The 9,854-nt window shown below is 57.9% G+C and overlaps 1 protein-coding gene across 5 annotated transcripts in view; it reads right to left on the bottom strand.

Annotated features, from left to right (window-relative positions):
- Positions 120-9,854, bottom strand: part of FMNL3 (formin like 3) — a 52,448-nt gene continuing 42,713 nt past the window's right edge. For 2 of the 5 annotated variants that reach the window (XM_018047821.1, XM_018047824.1), the window contains 18 exons: positions 9,672-9,746; positions 8,848-8,958; positions 8,396-8,545; positions 7,854-7,955; positions 6,665-6,944; positions 6,169-6,237; positions 5,955-6,079; positions 5,558-5,760; positions 4,539-4,773; positions 4,330-4,398; positions 4,139-4,219; positions 3,906-4,035; positions 3,180-3,340; positions 2,779-2,880; positions 2,326-2,418; positions 1,928-2,051; positions 1,684-1,800; positions 120-1,012 (listed from right to left, as the gene is read on the bottom strand). In XM_018047821.1, the coding sequence (XP_017903310.1) occupies positions 1,709-1,800; positions 1,928-2,051; positions 2,326-2,418; positions 2,779-2,880; positions 3,180-3,340; positions 3,906-4,035; positions 4,139-4,219; positions 4,330-4,398; positions 4,539-4,773; positions 5,558-5,760; positions 5,955-6,079; positions 6,169-6,237; positions 6,665-6,944; positions 7,854-7,955; positions 8,396-8,545; positions 8,848-8,958; positions 9,672-9,746 (2,202 nt within the window). In that variant the 3' untranslated portion in view covers positions 120-1,012; positions 1,684-1,708. The remainder of the gene's footprint in view (positions 1,013-1,683; positions 1,801-1,927; positions 2,052-2,325; positions 2,419-2,778; positions 2,881-3,179; positions 3,341-3,905; positions 4,036-4,138; positions 4,220-4,329; positions 4,399-4,538; positions 4,774-5,557; positions 5,761-5,954; positions 6,080-6,168; positions 6,238-6,664; positions 6,945-7,853; positions 7,956-8,395; positions 8,546-8,847; positions 8,959-9,671; positions 9,747-9,854) is intronic. The other 3 variants (XM_018047823.1, XM_018047825.1, XM_018047822.1) reach the window with 2 other exon arrangements.

The raw sequence follows: 9,854 nt of genomic DNA, 5'->3' as shown, positions 1-9,854 counted from the left end.
TCCTGCATTGCAGGCAGATTCTTTACCGCTGAACCACCAGGGAAGCCCCCCTGTGGCTTAGGTCAGCCTAAATGGCCAATGTAGCCCCTGTGCTCAGAAAAAGGAGACAGAGTCAGGCCTGGTATTTCAAGCCTTTGTTGAGAGAAGGAAGGTTTGGGGTTTATGTACAAGAAAGAAGAAATGGTACATGTACAAAAAGGAGTGGGCCCCTGTGTTCCCTTCAGGTACTGAGAAGAAACTGGCAGGGGATGGAGAAAACAGCTGAGACCACCATGACCCTGCCCCCTGCCAGCAAAACCTAGCTGGGGAAAAGTGAGGATGCTGTTGGCACCTCCTTTCTCTTGCTGTCTCCAGGTTGGGGAAGAGGAAACGACCCCTCTGCTCACATTGGCAAGGAGAGTCAACCTTGACTGCAAAGGGCCACGGGCAGGGAGCGTGGATTCGCTCTCTCCCCTTATCACTAGGGCACAGCTGGGCGGGCCCAGGCTTAGGAGAGCCTTGCTCCTAGTAGAAGGAGATCTGAGGCTGGCAGGGTCCAGGGCTCGCTAAGCTTGGACACTCCTACATCACAGCTGACCACTGGGACTCACAAAGTAAAGGGAAAAAAGAAGCGATAATTGCTTTCTCTTCTCTTCCCTCTGGCTCTAGTGACGGCGGGCCTAGGTGCCTGAGGCCTAGCTTAAAGCTGGAAATGGTTTTTCTAGCCCTGAGCTGGCTCTTGAGGAAATGAAGTTGAAGACCTTGGGAGCAAAGTGCAGTGCTGGAAGTGCCAGGCCCTGAAAGACCCAGTGCCCACAGAGGCGGCAGGCAAGCTCCAGCTTTGAGAGCTGGGATGGACTGAGAGCAGCATAGCCCTCTGCTGGGCCCTTGGCCAGTTCCAGGGCTTCAGGTGCACTGGTTGGACTTGGAGGACTCCGAGGGTCTCAGTGGGGGCCTGGAGCCCGAGGGGGGCCAGCAGGCGGTGCAGCACTCCTGGCTGGAGGGCAAACGACGAGGGGCTGCTGGTGGAGGCCTGTGGGGAAGACAAGAGGCCTGTGAACAGGCAGGGAAGCTGGGCCAGGCCCACCTTCTGTAGGCCCAGCCCACAGGCAAGTCTAGCAAAGAGCCAGCCGTGAGGCTAATGAGTGAGATTAAAAGAGGCTGGAGTGGACAGTCAGGGTGGACTCTGCATGTTCAGAACAACAGGCAGGGGTACTAGAGGTCACTAGGGAATGGCAGAAACAAGGTGGACTCGACAACAGCTAGAACCTGGGAAGAGACCCCAGGCAGATTGGATATCAGGAAACAGGTCAAGGGTCATCTGATGTCCCTGGGCAGAAGCCACTGCCAGAGCTCATTTGAGGAGGCAAGGACAATGGACACCCAGGCCCAGGACTGCAGCTGCTCTGCCTCAGTAATCAGAGGTGGCACCTGGTCCTGCCTATTTGGGCAGCTCCCTACCCCTTGGGTCTTAGTAGAAGCCAGGACAGCGTTAGTGGGAGAGCACCACTTCCCTGAGGGTACATGCAGGGGATCAGTCATGCTTCTCAGAGCACGGGGCATGCAAGGGAAGAAGTATGTGTCCCCCGTCACCACGAGGCTGCCAGAGGATGGTTCCAAATCATGCAGGAGAGGAGGTGCCTGTGGGTCCCAGCAGGAGTGCTGGGAGGTGGGCATGCAGAGGGCAGCTATGGTGCCCAGTACCTGTCAAGGGCCCCAGCCTTGGGGGTTAACAGTTTGACTCATCATGGTGGGCTGCATCACAGAAGAAGCGTGAGCCCCGCTTGGCAGTACGGGCCGTGAAAGGGACACTCTTCAGCACTGTGGCCCAGGAGAGAGACACAGTGGTCAGGCCCCATGGGGGTGGGGTGGGAGGAGGCCCAAAGGGCTATGGGAGGGGTGTGGGAGCCACTCAGTGGCCAGGCACCAGGGAGGGCAAAGGGCCCACCTGTGATGATGTCCTCAATGGTACCATCCTTCCCCTCGTAAACAGGCCGGTGCTCCTTGGCTTGGCGCCGCCTCAACTCTGCAATCAGCTCCTGCTGCTGCCACTTGTTCCGCTGAGATGGGGTCTAGGGCCGAGCATTTGAAGGGGAAGGGAGTCAGCACTAACCCTCCACGGGGCTGGTTCCTGCTCAGGATGCACTCAGACCCTGGAGTGCCCTGGATTATGCTTACCAGCACCCCCACCCCCATGGCTGGGAGTCCCCTCTCATAGACCCTCTCCCCAGCCCGTGGACTCCAGCATCAGGCCCTCTGGGTGGTCTTGGGGCTCCAGCTCTCTGCTCCACCCTCCCCCTAAGCCTCTGCCCTGTTCTCCAGGCCCCAGCTCTTGGTCCCACCCACCTTGGCATCCAGTTTCTTGGCTTCCTGAGCCAGCTGCTTCTCCCGCATTACCTCCTCCTGCTTCTTGCGGGCTTCATTCTCTTGTTCTGCTTCCTAAGAACCATGAAAGATGGTGTGTGTGTTTAAGGATGGTATGTGTGTGTGCTGAGGTTCACACAGGTTATGAGGGGAGGAGCTGACATTGAGGGTGGAGAGTGGGTGTCAGTGGGACCAGCAACCCCAGGTGGCCACCCTCTGGAGGGGTACTTCCTGCCCCAAACAATGACAGGAAGGGCCTGGGCCCCCACCCTGCCCACCAGTTCACAGCTAAGAGGCCTGTGGCCAGCTTCCATCGATCCCTCCCAGGACTCAGAGGAGGAGAAGAAAAAGGCCCAGACTTGAAGCCCAGCCCTCTCTACCCCTACCCAATTTCTCTGAGCCAGACTCCTCTTTAAAAACCTCTCTTCTACTCACCTTGTAAGAACGAATGAATCGGACAAACACTGGGAAGAATACAGAAGGAGGTGTGGTCTTGGGACTCTCGCCGAAGTAGCGTACTACCGCGTTGTAGGCTTCCTGGGGAAGGGGTGGGCAGAAGGGGTCAGCCCGGCGGGGAAGGGGAAGCCCAGCTCCCACCAGGGACCAGCCAGGACCAAGGAGAGGCAACAGTGGCCCCCACAGCCCCTGTGGGAGGGAAAAGAACAAGGGGCTCCCAGAGCACCCTCGAGTGCGTGTCTCCAGAGGCACCTGCCTGCCACCCACAGTGCCAGCCCCTGCCCCCAAATCAGCCAGCCAGCTGCCTGACGAAAGTTCTCCAAGCCAAGGACCGGAACCACGCCCACCAGAGGGGCATGGCGCCTCCACCCTGCGCTCACCTCGGCCGTCTTGGCGTCACGCTGGAGCTTGTCCAGTTTGCCTTCGTTGGTGCTAAGGAAGTTGCGCAGGACGCTGTTGTCATGTATGCTGCATTCCCGCCGGATCAGCTCCATGCCCCGGCCCAGCTCCTTCACGTCCAGCAGCACGTTCTCCAGGGACACTGTGGTCACCAGAGCCCGGACTGAGGACTACAGTCCTCCCCGCAGCAGAGACTAGCTTGGTTCCTCACGCCCTGCTTCCAGAGCTCCCACATGGATGGAGAGGGGCACACCAAGCTAGCCAGGCTCTTACAGGGGCCAAGGAGAAGGAGTGGAGGCTGTGGGCTCGTGACCCTCCAGATAGCCAAGGAAGGTGAGCCAGAGACTGCTGGGCTCCAACACAGAGCCGCCCCAGGCCTGCCCCGGTTTCATGAGGGGGACAAAAATAACCGCGACCCTATGTCTGTGGGGGGCTTCACACACATCACAGAGACACGCAGGCTCCAGGGCCAGCCTGTGGGGGCAAAGAGCCGCGGCTGCCTTTCTCTACCAGCTCCCATAGCACCCGGGTGGGGTGAGGGGCCTGTAGGAAGGCTCTCTCTGGGGTGGCCCCTGCCCATAGCCCCAGTGGAAAGCTTCGAAGTATCAGAAAGAAAAGCCAGAAAGGCACCCAAGCGTTCTCCTCATAGCTTCTGGGGATTGTCCTGGGCTGGACACAAGGGTGGGCTCGCCTGGCCGGGCTCTCACCTGCAGCGGCTTTCTCCACAAAGTGCAGCTCATGCCAAAAGTTAGCCAGGTCTGGGTACTTCTCCTTCACCGTCAGGGCGATGAAATGAAGCAGGGTCATCTTCCTGTCGGTGGACTTGGTGTCCAGCAGCTGGTCGAGGGGGGCAAAGGGCAACGCAACAGGTCTGAACACCTGGGTTCCACAGCTGCTGCCCCTCAAGCTCCCTGGCTCCGTGTCGCCCCTACCCTCTTACCAGATCCAGGCTCTGGAGCTTGAAGCCATACACAGCTCCCCGCTTGCTGCTGTTCATGTAGTTCCCCAGCGCAAGTATGATCTGTCCAGAGGTGCACCAGAGGAACTCAGGGCAGGCCCTCTTCTCTGTACAGCCCCAGCCCCACCCAGGACCTGGGGACCACCCACACCCACATCCACAACCTCCCCCACCTCCAACATCTGCTTCAGCTTCTGGGAAGACTTGACAGAGGCAGAGGCGGCAATGATAGCGTTGAGTTGCTGGAAGGCAAGAGGAAGAACTAAGTAATCCCACGCCAGGGCGGGATGATGTCAGAGCAGGGCCAGCAGGGAAGGGGGCCAGCAGGTCAGGAGTTGGGGGGGTGCGCCGCAGACCACCAGGATTCAGGGGAGAGCCGTACCGGCGTGAGCATCTGCAGGTTGTCCTGGAAGTTGCCCAGGAAGGCCATGCCAGCCATTCGCTGGGTCAGCCGCTCCACCTTGCTGAAGAGCAGCATGAAGCGGTCCTCAGCCGTCAGTTCCTCCAGCGGCTGCCTCTCCCGCTCGTACTGCCGCAGCAGCTTCACTTCCGCCTCCGTGGGCAGGAAGCGCATTAGGCACTCCACGAAGTCGACGGGCAGTGTCTGGAGGTCAAACCTGTGTAGGAGGGAGGAACCACCTCGGGTCTTGCCTTTGCCCACAGTACCTGTCATCCCTTCATTATCCAGTTCCTACAAGGACGGAGGGCGGGGTCTTGAGCAGCACACATCCAGAGGCAGAGGACTCACTGCCTCACCTCCAGTAACTCCAGTACTGATGTTACTCAGCACCAGTCAAAGTCCTAGGGGCACAGTCCATTCTTGTTTAAGAACCCTTCAATACCTTCCCTCTGCAGCTAAGAAGTTTCAGCTCCCAGATGTGCTTGGGAGGCCCAGCCTGCAAGACTTCTGCTCGCCTCTCTGCTCTGTCTCTTTGGCTCCCCTCCTTCCACTAAAGCCAGAGTCAATTTTCAGTATCCAGGGCGCCATGCCTCTCCCTCCAGGCCCCAACCTACACTTCATATACATATACATCCTTCAGGTCGCAAGTGAGACATCGCCGCCTCTAGGAAGCCTTTCCTGATCACCAAGCTCAGTTACCCGGCCCTCGCTGTTCTCCCAAAGCCTCCTGTACCTCCATCATCTCGGTGGTTACCACCCAGTGTTACTGGACTGTTTCTACTGGACTGCGAGCTCCCTGAGGGAAGGTCTGGGTTGACTCCCCTGCACCTCATACAGTGTCTGGCACACAGCACAGATGCAGTAAGTTCTGGCCAAGCCACTGGATGACTGACGGAGTTCTATCGATACCCTGGAATCCAGCGAAGGCTGGGGTCCCAGGTGGAGATCCTAAGTGGGTTACCAACAGCAGGGGGCCAGGGACAGTTCAGTGGGAGCCTCACGTGTGGATGGCCCTGCAGATCTCCTCAGCTGAGCGGCCAGCCTTGCGTAGGGTGATGGCCAGGTTCTTGGCACGATTGGCTTCCAACAGGGTCACCTTGCTGGCAGCCTTTTGTGCTGTCTTGTTCTTGGAGCAGATGAGATCGAGGGCAGGGCCCTGGGCCTTTGTCTTGAACAGTTCTTCAAACTTGTCCAGGTCCAGGTCCTGGCAGGAGTCACAAGAGGGAAAGTGCTGTGGTCTCACCCTCAGGAGGGCCCCTGGCAGCACACCAGCACTGGCTCAGCTCTGGTGCCCCAAGGGTGAGCCCAGGGGCTCCTCCAAGGCCAGGAGATCTAGCCTGAAGGACAACCTAGTCCTTAGCCCCCAACCCCATCCCTCAGGGTCCCGGGCCCTGCTACCTCCAAAATCTTCTCATCATCAAGTTCGCTAAAGACAGTGCCGCTGATCTGGTTGGGTTTTAGGGCTGTCCAGTTGAAGACGGGCAGCCGGAACTTGGTCTTGATAGGTTTCTTAATGCGAATGGCTAATTTAGAAGGAGGATCAGTGAGACAGGAGCCAAGGACACACTCCCTTGGTCCCACTAGCTCTGCCCAGAGCCCTCGAGACACTCACCTGACAGGCCTACTGTCAACACCACAGAGGGTGCAGCGCCAGGGAGAGGTGGGGCCGGGGGACACTTGTCTGGGGGAAGAAGAAATGGCACAGTAACTCAAGGGCCAAGAGATCCCTCTGCTCACCTACCTGTCCTTAAAGACTTTCAGGGGAGCAGGCTTCATGAACTCCCTGCCCAAGTGGCTCCCAGAGGTTCTAACTCTGACTCCCAGGGGTCCCGGGGGTGGTGGTGCTGGTCTCTGACCTATGCTTTCCTGCTTTAGTCTAAGCCCTCTCCTTGAATGTCTTCAGAGGAATCAGTAGCAGCATCTTTATGCTCCTTAAAACAGATCCACACCTGCTCTTAGAATCCCTTCCCTAGCAACCTGAGCATCCCTCAGATTCCAACCCTCCCTCAGCCCCTCCCATCTGACTTTACATCCTTCCAAACACATCCCCTATGGCCCCACAATAAGGCTGTACCTCTTGGCTTTTACCAGGTAAGGGTTCTGCTTACCTGGTAATGGGGGAGGAGGCGGGGGCAAGGGAGGAGCTGGCGGTGGAGGCAGAGGCAGGGCCTCCTCAGGGGGTGGGGCCAGAGTGAGGAGGTCCAGGTCGGAGTGGGGCATGCCCTCATTCAGCTCTGCAGAGCCCACCCGGGCCAGAGCCTCGCTGCCCACGGACTCCAGGCCCCGGGCACTGGGCTCCAAGTGACATCGGCGCTGGAAGGCCTCCTCTTTCTCTTTAATGAGCCGCCGCAGGGTGTGTACCTGGTGGCTCGTGTTCTCATAGGTCTCCTATTGGGCAGAGGGTACTATTAGGAAAAGAGCACCTGAAGGCCTCTGGGAGGGAGGCTTCCTACACCGGGGTCTCCAGGAGGGTGGTCAGAGGCAGAGCAGCAGAAACTCAGGTGGGGACTGGGGGAAGCTGGGATGCAACATAACAAGAGGCGAGTGGAAAAGTCAACCACCTGGCCGGCACCCTGCAGTGCTCCACTCCAATTTCCCTGGTCCCTCAAGACCTGGGTAGAAGGCTGCCTTATGGATGCTCATTGACCCACCAGCAGCCCGCTATGGCTGCTCTCAGCCCTTGGTGCCTCAGGCCTGCTCTCGTTCCATCTGGTTTGTACAACTGCTCAACTGGAAGACCCCTATGGACGAGGCCCTGCCTTAGCCACCTCTGTGTCCTCCATACTCCCGACAGAGCACTTCAGACTCTTAGCAGGGGCTTGGCGGATATGTGCTGGGCTCAACAGAGCTGGCATAACTGTATTCCTGTGGGAGAACAGGTAGGTTGGGGCATGATTTTAACTACAAAAGCTCAATGAGGGACAGAGAAGACACTAAAATATGAGAAGGCATTGACCTCTAGTATGGGATGCCTGGTGGAAACCCTAACAAACAGCCCCAAGGAGGGCTGGGGAAGCACGTGGAGGTGCCGGCGAGAGAGAAGCAAGCGGACGGGCTGGAGGCGGCGGCGGGGACTCCAGAGGGGTCTCCACCTTTCTGTGTGTGCATCTGGCCCACTCTGGCTCCAGCTTCCCTCTCCAGCTAGATCCTGGGATGAAATCATCGGCCCACCCTCAGTGGAATGCTCCAAGGGTGAATCAAGATCTGGATTCTTGAGGACTTGACACGACTCAAGGATGGAAAGCAAGATCCCCTGGCCCCAGCGCCCAGGGGCCCCTTCCCCAGGTAACCTGGTACCTTGACGCTCTCCAGTTCCTTCTCCCGCTGCAGCAGTTGCTTCTCTAGCTCTGCCACACGCATCATGTTTTCATTCTCTAGGTCCAGAAGCTTCTCTGTGAGCTGCAGGATGAGAAGGGCAGGTCTGGGGGCCAGTCCTAAAGCCTGCCACTCAGCGGAGCCTAAGCCCGAGTGACCCACCTGAGCCCGACCCCTCCACCCAGGGCTCCAAAGGCAGCTTGGCCCAGTGGCTTCCCTACGGACTCCTGCGGGCCTGGGATCTGAGGCCGCGGGAAACAGTACTAGGCGAATGGCTACACCCAACTCTGGAGCCCAAGGCCACCTCACATCCAGTCCAGAGGGCACTAGTGGCGTGTTCACTCCACCACGGACGGCCCCGTGCCTCAGCCGAATCATGCGCCGGCGGGCCCTCCTGGGTTCTGAGGCTTCCCGGGGGCTCAGTTGGGAGGTAAGCAGGTCGGCTTGGGATTCCTGGGACTCACATGTCCCCATTCCCTCCCCACCCTCAACAGCGGTCCTGGCAGCAACGGAGGACCACGTACATGGGACACATGCTCCTCCAGCTCTTCCACCTTCTCCAGGGCCACATTCTTGGTCTCGGCATCCTCCAACAAACCCCCCACGTCGAACACGTTGTCCAGGTACGCCTGGATCTGCACCTGCAGCTTCTCGCTCTCTGTGTGCCGTGACTTCTGGGGAAGAGCAGACAGTAGCAGTGGGGGGAGCCTCCTCATCCCCTCCACGACCCCTTCCCAGAGCTGGGAGCCGGGGAGTTCCTCCTGCAGCAGTGTCCGATTCTTGGCCCTGGAGCTGACTGACTTGAGCCCTCTGCGGGAAGGCCTGAACCCCAGGCCACAGAAGGCAGGTGGGGTGCCAGGAGCATCCATGACTAGGCTCTTAGAAAAGAAACACCCGCTGTGACACAGCTAAGCTGGTCCTCTGTCCTGAACTGTCCTGAAGTGCCTCCCACTGTGAGATCTCCGGCCCAGCTCACCTGCAGGAACTCCTCCAGCCCCAGCTTTGTGAACTCATACTGCAGATGGACCCGGAAGTTCATGTCTTCCACTGAGTGCACCACGATGTTGATAAACTGCATGCAGGCCACCTGGGGGAGGAGCAGCCCAGAGGGTCAGAGAGCTGAGACAGGGATGGTAGGCGGCTGCAGAACCAGCATCATCAGGGGGATGACCAAAAGGAGTGAGTAAATAGGTAAGTCTTTGAGGAACAATAGCAATAAGAGTATTTTAATTTAAGTCAAACAATATTCAGTGTATGAAGACAAATTATATGAGAAATGAGTATAAATGAAGATTCGTGCTCAGATTTCCTTTGCACATCAGCAGGTTTGTTTTTTTTAACTTCCTTCTATTTTTATTTTTTGGCCACATCACCTGGCATGTGGGATCTTAGCTCCCCGACTGAACCCGTGCCTCCTGCAGCGGAAGTGCAGAATCTTAACCACTGGATCACCAGGGAAGCCCCTCATCAGGTTATTTCTTGAGACCACCCTACTAGCTGAACACCTTCAACTGAGGAAAAGTGAAGCCAGAGGAAAAGCTGGGGGAAGGGAAAGCAGCTCAGGAAGGATCCAAATCAGGGACCGTAAGGCCACAGAAAGGGGGAAAGGAACCAGACCCAAGACAGGAAGATGACCTTGTCCTGGAGTTTCCTCTGGGGTGAGTGGACAAGCAGCGGTTACTGAGTAGAGAACCACTTGCGCTTCTACACAGAACACCAAAGCGCACTGTCGGCCTGGCCCAGCTCCCAAGGAGTAGGTGGCCCTGCTGGGCAAGCTCCTGACCCAGCCCAGCTCCTCACCATGAAGTCGATGTTGCTGTCCTCATTCCGGAAATATTCCATCAGCTTCTCAAAGCGGTGCAGCTCCTTGCACACCTGAACGAACAGACTTTCTCAGTGACAGGATCTGTTCCCTGCACAACCCTAGCACTCCCCGAGCCCTGGTTCCTAGGGACATTCGGCACAGGAACTGGTTCTGACCGA

Source organism: Capra hircus, chromosome 5 (genome assembly GCF_001704415.2).
Source record: "Capra hircus breed San Clemente chromosome 5, ASM170441v1, whole genome shotgun sequence".
Taxonomy (NCBI): Eukaryota; Metazoa; Chordata; class Mammalia; order Artiodactyla; family Bovidae; genus Capra; species Capra hircus.
Note: the sequence above shows the minus strand (reverse complement) of the source record. Positions and strands in the feature narration are given on the sequence as shown.